The 17285-nt window shown below is 40.3% G+C and overlaps 1 protein-coding gene across 2 annotated transcripts in view; it reads right to left on the bottom strand.

The window, feature by feature from the left end:
• met (MET proto-oncogene, receptor tyrosine kinase) overlaps positions 1-17285 on the bottom strand; it is a 66622-nt gene that overhangs the window by 21261 nt on the left and 28076 nt on the right. For both annotated transcript variants that reach the window (XM_040026533.1, XM_040026532.1), the window contains exons 4-10: positions 12712-12840; positions 12424-12597; positions 11261-11418; positions 10529-10643; positions 9110-9246; positions 8495-8659; positions 6658-6757 (exon numbers count right to left, since the gene is read on the bottom strand). In XM_040026533.1, coding sequence (XP_039882467.1) covers positions 6658-6757; positions 8495-8659; positions 9110-9246; positions 10529-10643; positions 11261-11418; positions 12424-12597; positions 12712-12840 — 978 coding nt within the window. The remainder of the gene's footprint in view (positions 1-6657; positions 6758-8494; positions 8660-9109; positions 9247-10528; positions 10644-11260; positions 11419-12423; positions 12598-12711; positions 12841-17285) is intronic.

Below are 17285 nucleotides of genomic sequence, written 5' to 3'. Positions count from 1 at the left end.
GAATAGAGCTGATTAAATCAGCATGAGATGGTTTGCAAAGCAGCTTGCAGATGCACAGTCTTATGATAATGGATCATGTGCCATGTTGTTTACATGTTTGGCTCCTCCCATTAGAGCTAGGGTGTGTGTGTCTTTTTCACTCCATCCTCCAAAGTGTGTGTTTGTGTTGCTTGAGACAGATGAAGACTGCTGACTGGCTGATTTGAATAAGTGCCAGAGGCTGGATTGGATGATTGTATGGATAGACACCTCACCCCTGGTCTTCTCTGCACCTAACCAACAGCCAGCCAGCTGCTAGTAATTTTGAGTATCTGTGTGCGAATACTGGACTAAAACCTTAAATGAATACTGCAAACAGTTCACAATTATTTCAGTGGCTCCCAGTTAATAAACAGTAGGCTGGGTTCCCTATACTGTAAGCAACAGGGAAACCTGAACCAGCTCCAAGTGCACTTTAAATGGGACCTATTATCATTTTACTTTATTTCTGTCTGTGTCTGGCAGTAATGTAGCAATGCAGAGCCATAAAATGTCAATGATATTTTGCAATCTGAAATTATTACGTGTGAAAAAACCAATGGTGATGTGAAATAGACAGGTCCGGAGATTTTTTCTTTTTAAACTTTAAGGCATTGAAGCAACTGCCAGTGAGAGCAGGATACTGGTGATTAGCATATCACTTGGTAGTACATACGTTAGAGGGTTATCTATGCAACTGGAAGCTGGAATAACTGCTAGTGACAAACCGTCATCTTCAACGCAATGTGAGATGAGTGACTCACTCCCTGTGTGGACTGTTTTTTCTTATCTCTAATGATCTTGGCTGCAAGATGGTGGCGTGCACGGATGCAGCGGCTCACTGCTCTTCACGTTTTGTGGGTTTTTTAATCTATCAGTGAGAGCAATCATCTCCATGTGTGTGGGCAAAGAAATCGCCATGCACCCGCTATTCAAATCATTTGTTCTCAAGGAGCAAATAATCAGAAGAACTATAGAATAGGCCCCTTTACACTTTAATATTTTCAGTGTATTTTCTTCACAATGGGAGATCTGAATTCTTAAGACTGACTTGAGAATAAAGAACCAACGTTTTTCATGGGGTTAGACCAGTTGGGAAACAATGTATTATGGAGTCAGTATAGTTTATTATATGCAAAATCACTTGGCAGACTGGCTGAAATCTGACTTCTAACATACTGACTGATATCTGCCTCCCTGGAGAGGTGCTCTGACTGCAGGAACAGCAGTATTGTTGAAGTGTGGCTGAAACTTCCTCACACATTTGCCAATCTGATTCCCTGGTGAGTCGCCCAAATGGACACAGACGAACACATGCAGAGGAAATGTTCATCTGCAAATGCTTAAACGCAGACATAAAGTGCACAAACACAATCAAAACACAAAAAGCAAACATAAAGTGTGTGTTAGTGTGTGAGGGTAGCTCCCAGGTCTCATAACAAAAGCAATCCAATGCGCCTCTCTCGTTTACATATCAATAAGGAGCGGACAGAATAGGACGAAGGGCAAACCCCCTCCTCCTTGCCTCCCATGGGTGCAGTGAAAGGAAAAATATCCTGTGAATTAGTGGAAACTGCAGTCAGATTCATTGTTTGGTTGATGTCTCCTCTTATTTAAGGAGAGAAGGTGACGGGCTTTAAGTTGGGAGCAGCTGTGAATACAATTGCTGGGCAAGCTGGACAGCAAGTGAGCCAAGAGGTTTACTGTAGGGTGATGAGAGAACCAGCGATCCCAAAAACCTCTGCTGTCCCCGAAGGATCATTAGTGTAACAGCCTGTGAAAAAGCCAAGTCATAACGGAGCTCCCACGTACAAAAGTGCTTGTCACATCAAGAGTGATTTATACCGGAGCTGCTTCCTACCACACTGCGTTGTGCGGTCATACACTTTGGGTTTAAAGACTTCACTTCAGCTGCATCTTTGCTCGGCTTTTTAGTGTCAGTTTTATTATTTCTCATTTTGCCTTTTATATAATGCATTTTGCACCCCCTAAGACAGCGGTCCCCAACCCCCGGGCCTCGGACTGGTAACGGTCCGTGAGTAGTTTGGTACCGGGCCCCGAGAGTTGAGGCTCAGGTGCGAAATGTATAGTTTTCAGGGTTTTTAATCGGTTTTCAGCGTTATTTTGTTATCGTTTACTCTGTTTTCCTTGGTCTTTTCACGTGTGTTATGAATAAATTTTATTTTTTTCGGTACCAGTACTAGTTTTATTTTGTTGTATTTATCCGCGACACCTTAAAGGCCGGTCCATGAAAATGTTGTTGGGCATAAACCGGTCTGTGGCGCAAAAAAGGTTGGGGACCGCTGCCCTAAGACACTCTGTCTTTTTATATATGCTCCTACTTATTTCTTTTCAGTTGCTGAGCTGGACTACACTACATTAAATATGTTTATCTATAATATAATGAACTCTTTGCGAGAGTACTTTATGGGTTATCAAATAAACATAAGTTTATTTGAAATCCTCAAAATCAGGTTTTGGAACTGTTTGATGTTTTAACCCACAGATTGACATATCTGGCATTAATTACCTGTTTATTGTTGACAACAACCGTTTTTTCTTGATAAATGGCTGGTACCACTTTTATCTTACGGCCTCGTATTTTAGCCACAGTGCAGGTCTAACAGGAACAAATACTTTCAGACACCTACCAGCTGTGGGGGGCCATGGGAAAGTAAAGAAACTCTGTGAGGCATTCAGGTGTCAGCTGGAAGGATTATTTCCTCCAGGATGAGATAGGAAGAGGCGTCTGACATGAAACAAGCCAATCTGTGAATTCAGGCAACAGGTGTCTGGCTGCGGTGAAGCCTCCAGTTAAACCAAACTATCTGTGATGGTGCAGTACAGCAAAGCAGTCCTGGCATCATGAACTCCACTCCCCGAGCTTTGTGTTAGGAGCAATGTGAAAATTCACAGATGACATTTTGCTGGGGTTTTTTGTGTGTATATGTAGCCTCCTTTGACTTTGTGACCATGCCAGCTTTTCACGATGGAGCATAAAAGAAATCTCTTTGATGTTTGTGGGAAAGCTGAGATTGGCTGAGACTGGGCTTTACTGGAGATCTAAAGGCCAGATATCAAGTCAACACTGGCTGTTTTTTTATGCTCTGGCTCTAGCTGAGACTCCTAAATCTCTGCTGTTGGTTTCTCAGTAGGTCTTGGTTTTTTTTCTACAACCTGTTTTAGTGTGAAGATCTCAGGGCTGAAGATCTCATCTGATTGGATGGCAGGTTTTCATTCTTTAACAGCTTCTCGGACACTAAGCTGATCACATGAACACAGTTCTAGAGCCATGACACGCCGGCTCACATTACTCTTGGAGATAGAAACTTCTGTGTTGTCCATTTGTGAACGATCCGTGCAATGAGACACAATGAGACTTACAATGAGACACTTATACTGTCCTTTCCTAGGCTAAGGCTTAACCCATCCCGTTTACTGGAAAGAATTTAACAGGCGACAGCTGGAGCCCTATGGGGCATGATCCCTTCCTAAATCATTAGTAATAATAGCCCTTTTTATACAAGCATTTCACTTCATGCTTTCTCTTGCCCTTTCCAGGAAAGCCTGAAATTCGTCTTTGCTATTCTTTGGTCTGTTATTCCGGTTCAAAATGAACGATAATCTCTGAGGTCGAAGGTTCACTTAAACATGCCTTCAGTCATCTTAGACACACACACTGTCACAAAATGTGTTAATACCTTTAAAGTGAACTAAACCATGACTAACCGCATATAAGCTTCCATTACCGTAGGACCAGGTGACACATAAAAAAACCCTTTAAAAAGCAAAATGGCCCTACACATCCCATAAAACTACAGATGAAATTACAGCAGTCACATTTGGCTGTAACAGTTTGCTACAAACTGAAACTGATGACTTCATTTTTCAAAAGTGTAATTCAGCAATGTTTGTTTTTTGATGTGCACGTGAAGTAAAACGTGATTTAATTAACTAAACAGAGATGTGGCATCACCCACTGGTCAGTCAAAAATCTACACCCCTGCTAACTGTTCACACAGGGTAGAAAATTAAAAAAGCAAAGCAATGTGGCGACAAGAGAACAGAGAATGTCAGTGTAACTCAAAAGGCAAAATAACATGAAGTAGGCAAATCTTGGCACGTGAAGTGGACAGATCGTCTTTTTTCTCATACTGGATGCTAGAGAAACACTAACGAAGACAGAAAAATAATAAAGGAATTTAAAAAAACAAGAAAAACCTACTGTCTCTCAGAGGAACTCAGTGGAAGTTCGCCAACAAAATACGCAGTGATAACAGCTACACTGGGAGGTCCGTCTACTTGATGGATGAAGTAGGAATAGGAACTAGTAATTTTGGATCATCAGGCTAATTTCAGAGTTGCATCTGCTCATGCTGTTGGTGTGTAATGAAGCCTGAGCTCCCTTGAGACCCATCAAGTGATGACCTGAACGCAGGTCAATGACCAGAGAAAGGGAAAATGAAAGATGAGACAGTGCAGACTGTGTGTGCGTGTGTGTGTTTTTGAGAGTGTGACAGAAAAACAAAGACAGATAAAAGGATATTCTCCACTAAGATTTGACATGGAGGTCTTATTCCATTAGAGTAGGTGTTTTGTTCAGGTATTCGTGTGTATTTACCAAGCTTATTATTATCTCCTGACTGAACCTGCAGGAGCGTTTCAGGATAACAGATAACATCATTACACTTCTTGCCCTTAAACTGCCTCCCTAAAGCAAACAACACACAAAGAGACAGGGCACACGTTCCCTGTGTGAAAGGACCTGTTTGTTTGTTTTGAATCACCAGAAAAAACACGCCACGTTTAGTCTCAAAGAACATTTGCTAGAACCATTTCCCAACCGAATATGCAATTGGAGAAGTTACAGGAAAGTAAGAGCAACAGTTTCTGTTTAGTTTCAGCTGGCAGGACAAGAAGAGGTTAAACTTACTTAATTTACTTTCTCTCTTAAAGGAGAAAAAATGGTATCATTTTAACAGCAACTGCAATGAAACCCAAGCCGTGAGACTGTTATCCAAGTGCACTATGAGAGTGGATCAGAGGATCAGTAAGTTCACATCGTCGGAAACCACGCTGGGTAGTTTATGCGGTCAGCACTGTTACTTCAGACAGGACTGAATTATTCTGGCTGCAACATGAAAACTTTGCTAAGACAGCAAAACACTCGCCAAGAAGTTTTTTTCCCTTTCTCTCGCCTGTGCTTTACATTGAAGATCTTCATCTTTTTGCTGGGAAGTGAAGCAAAACTGTCCATCCCATTCAGTAATATCATCCATAAAAACACTCTGACTTACAATGTGAAATAGTTTGTCATTTTGCAGTGAACCACAGTGTAACTGCACTGGCACTTCGGTGAGATGTCCTAAATGAAATTATATAATCTCAGCTGCACACATTGTGGACAAAGTCATTTTAATAACCTGTAGCGTAATGCATGGATAGCGTAATGTCTGCATGGGTAAGTCAGAGCAGTCACAACAATGTAGAGGGTAAGTGGATAGCCACATTTCACTTTCTGATGATGACATTTACTTGGACCCAGGCAGACCCTCAAATACTCTCAAATGCAGGAAGTATAACACTAAGGCCATGTGGACTGGTAGAAAAAAAGTGCATTTAACCTTAATGATTACATTGTACAGCTTCCCTCTGTTCAAATATGATCCTCTTGTTCAGGTGATATAATATATGAGCTATAAAATGTCATTTATCAAGAGTCTAATGGGCCGGATTAGTCAGTAGAAATGTCACTGTAACTCAAACCAGTCCCTTGCCTTTGACTTATGACCTGGATGACATTTTATATACATTTAACAACTTCTTAAGGCTTTTATAATTAAGCTGCATTAATTTTAGCAATTTTTAAGGGCCACAGACAGCGTTGTGAAAGACATGTGTGTGGAGGTGTTGTATAATTTAAAACACCTCCAGGCTTTCACTGTAAAGTGGTGCGTGTGTGTACGTGTATGTGTGTGCGTATCACTTTCGTGCAATAAGTGGAATAAAACCTGACGGAGGTGAGGTGAGCCAGAGCATCCTAAAGGCTTTGCTTCTGCTACTGTGCGTGAGTCAGAGGTTGCAGCTGGATCCTGCAGATCAGACTGTGGATTTTCCATTTCCTTTCTTCTCATGTCTGTCTGAAACTTTAGCTTTTTACTATTGTGGAGAAATCTTTTTTTCTTCTAAGAGGTTTGTGCAAGCGTGGGTATGCATAATGGCAATACCATGCATGTGATAGTGAGGCACTGGAATGTTTATTTTTCTCCATTTCGCCTGCTGCTGTTCATCATGTGATTTAATGCGGCCCAGGATATGAGAAGCCTCAAGACCTAAACTCAGAAATGTAAATTAGGAACCAAAAGGTTTACATGACATATTCATGTTTACATTTTCATGATTTTTTGAAAAAACCACAGAGCTTTAAACAGTGGCTTTTTTCTATTATGTTGAATTGACGTTTGAACTGATGTACAAAAACAAGGAAGGAGAGGTGGCCATCTCCAAAGTATCATCATCTCTAGACTGTATTTTTCAAACCAGTGGAAAACCAAATTTCAAACTTGCATTTCTTCATCTACTTAAATATAGATTCACTGACAACTCTCATTTTAATGTTTAAATCCGAATTGTACTTACCACATGGAAGGTCTCAGTATTCTGACCAATGGAGACAAGCATCATGGGTTGAAGGCCGGACTTGAGGAAAAAACCATGAGCCGACACTGTGCAGCCTCCGCTACAGTGAGGTGGGAGAGAAAGGATATTAGCATTAGCATCAGAAGGGGAAACAGTAGAATCCTACAGGGAGTGACCAGCTGTTAGCGTTAGCAGTTTAGCCACTCATCACCTCCCACTCATTTCCTACTGCTGTAAAAACTAAAGCATTAATCGGCAGTCGAAACGCCAACTCACTCTTTCGTACTTCATCTTGGGTCAAGAAATATATGTCTCAGCTTATATTCAGAGGAAATTTGCTGAGACTGCAAACTGATATCCAAAATAAATACAATTCCACTTACAAAAAAAGGTGGGATGCTCGGTAAAATTTAAATAATAACAGGATGCACTGATTTACAAATCCCAAACATATTTTATTCACAATAGAAGATAGAAAAGGAGAAAACGTGAGAGGAATGTTTTACCATTTCTGTCAGATTGAGGATTCTAGCTGTCCTGTGTTTGCTTTGTTGTACTTTTTGTTTTATTAATTCTCCAAATGTTTTCAGTAGGGGAAGGGTTTGGACTGCAGGTAGACTGTTTCCATACCCATACTCTTCTGCTATGAAGCCATACTGTTCAAATAGATGCAGTATACATTTTACTGTTGTCTTGCTGAAATAAGCAAGATGTTCCCTGAAAAAAACATTGTCTAAATGGGAGCATGAATTGCTCTAAAACCTGTATATACCTTTCAGCATTGGTTGGTGCCTTACCAGATGTGCATGCTGCCAATTCAGTAGGCAGCTGCTCCACCTAACCATCAGGCATTTAAACTGAGGAATTATAACAATCCTCTTGGTCTGGCCCATGTTTCCAAAAGGAATTTGAAATTTTGATTCATGTGACCACAGAATTTTTTTTTCCACTTTGCCTCAGTCCATTTTAAATGAGCTTTGGCCCAAGATAGCAGCCTTTCTGGATCATGTTCATATATGGCTTCTTCTCTGTATCACTGTGTCGCTATCACTTTTAATCTGCATTTGCAGATGTGATGGTGAACTTTGTTCACAGACAGTGTTTTCTGTAAGTGTTCCTGAGCCCATGCAGTGACACCACTGCATCACTTATCACAATTGAAGGTGTAGTATTTTGCAGATGGGTGAAACCCTGCCCGTCTACACTTCTAAGAAACTCTTCCAAGCTCTAAGATGCTCTTTTATACCCAATTATGATAATGACCTATTGCCAACAGACCTAATTAGATGCCAAATTATTGTATTGTATTACTATAGAGTATTTATCTTACAATACAAAGCCCCTTGAGGTGACTGTCGTTGTGATTTTAAGCTATATGAATAAAACTGACAACTGCAGTTGTTTCTTTTTAGCACCACTTACATTTCCAGCCTTTTGTTGCTCCCATTGCAACCTTTTTAAGACATGTTGCTGCCCTCGAATTCAAAGTGAGCTAATATTTTTTGTGAAATAGTAAAATGCCTCAGTTTAAACAGCTGAAATATTTTCTATGCCCTACTGTGAATAAAATATGGATTTATGAGATTTGTAAATCATTGCTTCCCAACTTTTTTTTTTTTTTTTTTTTATAGAAATGGGCTTAAATATGTAGTAAGCAGTTCAACTCTGGCCATCACACAGATGTGGCTATAAATGATATCAGAATTCATTATGAATCATTTGAATGACTGTTTTAGATATGAAAAAGGTTTTTTGTTGAAAAGTTTGTCAGAGCCTAGGAGGAGTAGCTACAGCTATCGCAGGGGCCAATGGGGATCTTAATAAACTAAACTCTAACCTCACAAAGGAGCGTGAGGGCTGGATGTTGTTGATGATCGGGTCTTGGTTGTAGGTGAACTGCATGGGGGCGCGGCGCTCCACCGAATCCACTGTCAGCTTCACAGTTTGGCTTGAGAGAACCGCATATGGTGGCGTCTTACAAGTCACCATGTTGGATGACCAGCTGATGGTGGTGATAAAGATGAGGTCAGGGTGAGTGAGTAAAAACAAATGATGTATTGGGTTTTTTTAGTATGTACAATGGTAAGCATTATCCAAGAGGTTATTCATGCATTTTTCTCATCGGTCCTGCAGGTAATTCTGCTTGTAGAGCAGAAAAAAGTATAGAATGAGGACAAGAGCAAGAAAAACAAGAGATAATGAAAAAAGATCATTTAATTTTATTAGCCTTTCTGCAAAGGCTAATGCTAGGCAAAAAAAAGTCTCCCTAAAATGAAAGTAATGCTAAGGCACAATAAACACTTGTATATTCTTTTCTGATGACATGAAAAAAAAAACCTCCCCAAAAGCCCACAACTAAAAAAGCTAACTTGAAATTATCCATACAGACAATATATCTGTGTAAGCCAAACAGAAAACAAAGGTAGTATTAAGAAAAAAAGAGTGATCGTACCTCTGAACGTTGCAGATTGCATTCCCTATTGTCACCTCTCGCTTGCTTCCCGTATCCAGGTTTGCTCCTGTAATGGTCAGCATGGTGTTTCCTGATTTTGGCCCAAATGTTGGGAAGATGTCACTGATCACAGGGTCCTACAGGTAGAGAAGGAGACAACCACCAACTTTTTTTTAATCTGGCATTGACATTAACATTAACATGTGGTATGATCACTACTGGACTACAAAGTAAAGGTATGAACGTACCCAGGATTTATGAAGAACACATGGAGATTTTAGTGCTCACGATATCAGATTTTCAGATTTATCTAGCTATCAGATCTTCTTCCATGGTGCTGCAATATCAACTAAATGGTGTAATTAACGATGGAGGGTAAACTAAATATTTACAAGAGCTGGGTTTTCTCCATATTTATCATATATCATGTTGAAAGAGGAGCTCTGAGTTTGGGCTCAGGATTTTGACATTGCTACTTTTAAAATTAGGCTTAAAATTTTCCCTTTTGATAAAGCCTATAAGTTAAGCCTGGCTCAGGTGGCCCTGAATCCTCACTTAATTACGCAGCAATAGGCCTAGGATGCTGGGGGCTTCCCATGTTGCACTGAGCACTACTTTTTCTCAGATCTTTTCACTCACCATGCATATGCGTTATTCATTTCTCTGTGTCCACAGTGTGTTTTTTGTCCTGTTTCCTGCCCCTAAACCCCAAGCAGTTGCAGCAAATAGATGCCCTCCCTGAGCCTGCTGGAGATTTCTTCCTGTTAAAAGAGAGTTTTTCCTTCCCACTGTTGCCAAGTACTCGCTCATAGTCATCTGATTGTTGGGGGTTTCTTTGTATTACTGTTGGGTCTCTACCTTACATATGAATTTATTTATCGTGAATATGAGTAATATTACAATTATATAAATTATTATTTTCAATATATCAAGTACTTGTTCATGTGATCATCAGTGATGGCATTCTGAGGCGGTTTGGAAAACTTGAGAGCAAGTTAACTTTCTGGCAGTGTACAAGAAGTTCAGTTGATATTTTAGGACAGCTTACTTGTCTGACATTTCTCACCCCAGGGAAATTAAGCAGTGATGCACCAGTTCATAAGCGCACAGTTATCACTACCCATTTGTTTTGCACAAGGCTGTAGCCCAAGATGCATTTTAATAACAGGTATGTATAAAGTTTGTTACCCACTCTGTGGATAAAAAATATATAGTTTTTGAAACTGACTCTAAGAATCGCAGGAACCGAAGAATTACAAATCAATCCTAAACAGTTTTAAACAGCAGCTTTACCATCATCAAGTACACTTGGTAACATGTGATATCACCATGTTCCATTTTTACATGTCAAGAATCAGTTGTAAAGTACTGAGATTTTCAAAACAGTGATACCAAAAAGAAGGAGAAAAGTAGTCTTACCACAAAATTGAAACCCTTGAACTTGGTCACATTTTGGCCACTGGTGACCTTCACAACGTCTCCTGATGGGGTGAGGTTCCCATTAAACACCGGGGAACAGTGCATCTCAGTCCACCTATAGACAACCCCCCCCCCAAACAACACATAGATCAGGCATTATACCCTGCCAAGCCAGCCGGCATTTAGCTTAATTCAATGATCATCCACTGCCTTGCAGGAATGCACAAAGACACAATTTTCATGGGATTGTGTGGGCAGTGTTTTTATTTTCCCCCCAATTTGTAATGAGGTTGTTTGTAGCAAAAGGGTTCTTCTGAATGGGACATGGCCCCAGTGGATTTGGGAAAGCGGAAAGTCTGCATTCAGCGATTTTTCCCAGCAATTTTTCAGTTAAGGGAGTCATGTGTTGAATGTTGCAGGCTGCAAAAGAGTTAGGGGTGGGGGTGTTTGGGGCTTCTTAACATTCTTCCTTCAACACAATAACCCCTAATAAATGTGCTCTCCCCCTATAGGACACCAGTGTAGTGGTCCCTTTGTTTCATAAACACTCACCACTTAACATACACTCTGGCTCTCCCTTTTCCTCTAAAAGGTGGCTTTTCAGATACTGTGCAGAACCAGCGCTGTTTGAATACGTCACAGCAGGCCAGTGCAACTTGCACAAAACACATGCACAACATTTATTAACACTCCCATCCCCAAAAAGCACTCTTTACCAAAACACAAGCATACCTGTTGGAGTTTTCTTGCCTGGACAGTTTACAGGAAGCCCCTGCCACCTCCACGGTTACCATGGAAGCCTTGAAGTTCTCTGTCTTGTCGAAGCCAAAGTTCTTGCCACAAATCGTCACTACAGTAGAGCCTCGTATTGGTCCAGAGGCTGGACTAACCTAATGCATTCATAAAGAACATATTTTAAACAATCCCTTTGACATTTTTCTTCCCATAAAATTGAGATGTGGACCCTGAACTTAACAGACATCTGCAATACTATAAATATGTTCTGAGATGAGATGTAGAAAGAAAAGAAGTGTGCAGTTGAATTCTGAACTTAATTTTCTCCATTTCTAAAAACTGCTCAATACCAAGCTTTTTCAACTAACTGGTTTCCTTCTTAGCAAAAAACAAAAACGCACGCACACACACACACACACACACACACACACACACACACACACACACACACACACACACACACTTTGAGCACATGATGCAGAAGAGTAAGTAACAACACTTAGAAGGTAACAACCAGGCAACGACTGCTGTGCAAGAAACATCCACTCAGCTTTTCTGGATTGAGGCCGAGTCTTGTAGAAGACCTTCAAGCACAAAAGGTGCTTTTAGAGGTACATTTAGGGCAATGGAGGTCAGCTGCCATTTTTGTGTGTGTGTGCGTTTAAATGAAGGCAGAGTAGCAGCATGGAGTGTAGCATTAAAGTCAGAGAGAATGGAATCCAGCTGAGCCAGCTGAGCTTAGTTGAGTCTGACAATGCCAGAGCAGAGTTTAGTAGTTCAGTGCAGCTGTAAAACGTCTGCCTCTCAGGAAGCACCTTAACGTTCGTAAGTACTATACAAATACAGTGCAAACACGTGCAGATGAAAGGCTCAACAGACAGGTTACATGAACAGTATTTGGCAGGAGAAGAGTAAGAGACAGTCTGTGTAAGGTATGAACACAGCATGGTGTGATTGTATGATACATGGTTAAGGAAACACAGTCAGGAGAAGTTACTTAAGTTTGCTTTTTATTTCAGAACCACTGAAGAACATATAGAAGAAACCTAAAAACTGAAATATCAATGAGCTTTAATAGTGCTCATTTTGGATGACCAAATCATGCCTGTGGCTAATGATGAACACACAAAACATGCACAACCTTTGTGTACTGTGGTTACCTTGGTAATCTCAGGTGTGCAGTAGTCCTGGGTCCAGATGGAGGAGGTGCACTCGCTTGCTCTTGTACAGCGTCCATCACACCAGCCACATTCTGTCACTCTTGACGACAACAAACACGAAATGCATGTGGTCAGCTGACCACAGCCGGGGCCAATTAAAGGGACCTTAGTGATCTAGGTGGGCAGAATTCAGAACAAAAGAACTTAATATAAAAACAAACAAACAAAAAACCTACAGGCACAAACAAACAAAAAAGGCACAGGTGCATTCCATAATTAGTGGTTTACCTTGTTTCCTGTGGCCATCAGAATGGCTCCATCTGAATGGTCAGCATCGAGCAGTGCTACACTGGCGGTGACAGGTCTTGAGTCCAGGTGGATGTTGACATGGGGAGAGGCAAATCGGGAGAACAACACCTAAAAGAGGGAAACATTACTGCAGTTATCCTAAAGGGGCTTCAGTTCATACCAATGTCTGTCATATACTTACATGCCTGTGACAGAGTAAAAATATAAGTATGAATATTTTATAAAGATGTGCTAAAATAGTATGGGCATATTTGTTGGTACCAATAAAGCAACTATTAATCCTGGCATAATATTCATGTTTTAAACAAAGTTTAATTCAATTCAATTTTATCTTTATAGTACCAAATCGCAATAATAGTCACCTCAATGTGTTTTATACTGTAAGGCAAAGACTCTACAATAATAATCTAACAAAGTAACAAAGTATTTAATCTTAATTATCAACACAGGTGTCTTTGAGCTTTTCATCAGCCATTCAGCTTACTTTGGCTGTTGCTTAATCAGGTATCACTGTATGCAACATACTGAACATTAACCATACAAAGCAAAGGAGACAGCTATCTGTGGATCTCTGACAGAAGATTATAGATATTAAAGGTTAAGACTATCTCCAGAGGTTTTGTGTTCCTGTGACCACGGTTGCCAATTTTCTTACAAAATATAAGCCAACCTTCCAGGATGTGTACGGAAGGAGAATTAAAAACCCGGGTTCATCAGAAGTGATAGTGTGGATGGTAGAAGAAGAGTAAAGAAAGCCATTCAAAATCTTGTCACTATCTGATCACCCCATCCTCTGCATGTTAAACAATAACGGGTTCCATGGAAGAAGAACCAAGTGGGCTCCTCTACTGACGGAAAAATACAAAAAAGTGAAACTGCATGTTGACAAACCCCAAATTCCTTTGGACTGAGGTAAAAGTGGTGATTTTTTTCTATCAGCTTTAACAAAGGACACCTAGTGTACCTACTGTGAACATGGAGCGTCAGAAAGCTTAGCCCCAGGTTGTGGGTCCTAAAACAGGATAAGGACCCACAACAGAAAGCTAAAAGCACTCAAGAATGGCTGGAAAATAAACACTGGACTACTTAAATGGCCCTCCATGAGCCAGGATCTTAATCTTCTATTGAACATCCATGGGAACAGCTGAAAATATGCAGTGTGGAGACACTACACTGGGCAAGACACTTTACCCTACTGCCTACTGGTGTTGGCCAGAGGGGCCTCGCTTCTGTCAGTCTGCCCCAGGGCAGCTGTGGCTACAACTGTAGCTGCCTCCACCAGTGTGTGAATGTGAGAGTGAATGAATAGTGGTATTGTAAAGCGCTTTGGGTGCCTTGAAAAGTGCTATATAAATGCAATCCATTATTATTATTATTATTATTATTATTATGGGGTGTTTGCATTTCTTTAATTGTATCAAATATTTAACTGAATCAGAAATCAAAAATAAAGTCAGATATGTGTTAAATATGGAATAAACAACACGAGATGGCAGTTACAAGTCATTTCAGAGATGGTACCAACCAATTTGTTCACGTCTGTATAACGACAACATCATCATCATAGTCCCAACTCTGGTACTGCCTATATAAGCTGAAACTGACTGCAACATGTAACAGAAGAAGAAGCCACCCGGAGACGATTATCAAACAAAAATGTAGCCATTCAAAATGATCTAGTAACAAGAGTACTACTTTCTAAGAGAAGATAGAAACAGGACTTAAACAGTTCTCTCTTTTTTTTTAAAAAACAAATGTACAACAATACATTGTGTTAGCACCCAACACACACCTCCCACCACTAGCCAACCCCCATTTTTTAAGCAATCAGCGCTCAAGTCAGATCAGGACACCTGATAAGTAGGTGGAGGTGGGGTTCTTTCCCTTTGTCACCTCTGTTTTTCATTATTGCTATATTTATTCATAACAGGGGAAACTTGGGAAACATTATATGAACAATAGCAACGCTGGAAGATTGACTTTTTATTGACATGAAGGAAAACGATCCAGAATGTGTCATCTTTCCTGAGGCAATTCTTCATTGGATTTTGGCTCACTTTAAAAGATCTATTGTGCAAAGCAGAGTTGACACACACACTCTATGTATACTCGAAATTTCCAAAACAGGAACTTCACATGTGTAACCAATGGCAATTATAATCTGTCTTAACCTAATATACCAATGGGAATGGACTCAATATAAATGTTATTAGCTAATTTCAGAAAATTTAAATGGCTGGACAATTATTTATAGCATTTTGCAATATAATTACCAACACAACATGTGTTAAAATAAATGGAATGCTACATTTCTCCAATTGATTGTTTTGGTTGAAAAAAACAAAACAAACCAGCCCAACAAACACCATTATACATTTTGATATTTTCTCTAAGAGCTACGCGTCTGGAACATTATTTAGTAAACAAAACGGCCGAGTACCCGTTTCACTAAGCCTATGCAAAACACAATATCCACAAAAGAGTCTTAAATTAACTCCAAAGGTTTATCATTAACATGATTTATGTGTATTCAAACACTAACAATGACACAGTAATGAAACTATAGAAATCCGTGAATGGAGTAGGAAGTTTGCTTACAACAGCTGGACTCTGACAAAACCTGGTGTCCTCATACTGAAGCTGGCATTTTTTCATCTCCTGAAAAACTTTAGTGACCATTTGATCTAAATGTCTCAGATTTGTCTTTTAGCCACATTTTGATAGTCTGGCAGTACTTCATGTACCCTGCCTTTGTACCAAGGCACTTTTTTCTACCCTTAACATTCCTCAGGGATTTTGGAGATTTGGCAGATTTGTTGGCAGCACATCCGAGAGACAAATCTTCTGCCCCAGCACATCCCAAAGGTATTCTTTTGGGTTGAGATCTGGTGACGGTAAAGACCATTGTGAGTACAGTGAACTCACTGCCATGTTAAAGTAACCAGTTTGACTAATGTTTGAGCTTTGTCACACAGTTCTGCAAGAAGCAGCCCATCAGAATATCTACATACTTAGGTTGGCAGTGGGCTTTGAAAAATGCTCACTTAGTAATAAGGGGGCCAAAGTCTGCCGCCTTTATACCACCATGAATATCACCAAAAACTGGCGATACAAGCAAGATGGATCCATGCTCTCATATTGTTTATGTCAAATCCTGACCCTATCAACCTGATAAGATAAGAGACTTATCAAACAAGGCAACATTTTTTCAGTCTTCTATTATTCATTGTGCTGAACCTGTGTCAACTGTATCCTCAGTTTTGTGTTCTTAGTTCTTAGTTGTTGTTAATCTCTGCCTCTCTTCCACAGCATGTCTTTTGTCCCATTTTCCTCTCCTCGCCCCCAACTGCCCTTCGCTGAGGCTGGTTCTGCTGGAGATTTCTTCCTGTAAAAAGTGAGTTTTTCCTTCCCACTGTCACCAAAACACATATAGGGGGGTCGTCTGATTGTTGGGGTTTTCTCTGAGTTATCGTAGCTTTACCTCACAATATAAAGCACCTTTAGGCAACTGTTTGCCTGAATTGAAGTGAAATAAATGTAACGGGTTGCTGAAATGTGATTGGCTGATTAGATATGAACATACCATGTACCTAATAAAGTGGCCAGTCAGTGTATGACACCCCACTGCTGTGAATGCACAGTTTTCCAAACTTGGGAAGCCAGGGGATTTTACAGATCCTTCCAGTGCTTTCAGGTGCTGCGGCCATAACTTCCAAAAGGTGATGGATGGTTAGAATGAATGCTTTTGACACTTTTGACAATCAGTTAGCTTGATGCTTGCAATACAATTTAAGGTACTTACATGCAATACATGACCACATGTCATCAAATATCAACAGAGCTTCAAGAAATGATCGAAAGCACATCAATTTTCCCCACACACGTGCACATGCACCCAACACCTGGAACACCATTCATCACTTGTGGTTATGCTGCAATTACAGACCTCGCAGCAAGCTGCACAGAACAGGGTCTCTAATAGGGTGTGCGGTTACACCAGTGCCATTAAACCTTTTAAATAATACACTCACCCACCTACACATATTTTTTTCCACATCAACTCTGCAATGCTATTTATACTCAAAAAGAGAGTTGTGGTATTGGAAACACAACAAATCATGTCCAGCATATCTCCAACACACTGACAGGGCCCTGCAGGAACAAGGGCTGCGTTATAGCTGTCATTTCTGGTTCAGTACAAAAAAAGTTACACAATGCACTATTACACAGTTGCTTTGGATTTACACTGTTGATATTCAGACCTGGTTCAGTTGAAGCGCTCACACAGAAACACTGTTACCTCTATCAATCTGGACCTGACATGTAATGACTGGCTAACCATACTTTGTTGCCTCGTTTGAGTTTGGTAAGAGTCCCTCAATGAGAAGTTACTGCAAAACGAGAAAACAGAAACATGAATAAATCAGTAAATCTTCTGTCCATTTGTGTGGGTCAGTGTCCCGTAAATCCCTACAGTTCTATGCATTGTAAATTTTAAATGTGATTTTGTTGGTTGGCTGATACACGGCTTGCCCTCGCCCTCACCCTCAGAA

Source organism: Simochromis diagramma, unplaced genomic scaffold (assembly GCF_900408965.1).
Source record: "Simochromis diagramma unplaced genomic scaffold, fSimDia1.1 OVJJ01000293.1, whole genome shotgun sequence".
In the NCBI taxonomy this organism is placed as follows: domain Eukaryota; kingdom Metazoa; phylum Chordata; class Actinopteri; order Cichliformes; family Cichlidae; genus Simochromis; species Simochromis diagramma.
Note: the sequence above shows the minus strand (reverse complement) of the source record. Positions and strands in the feature narration are given on the sequence as shown.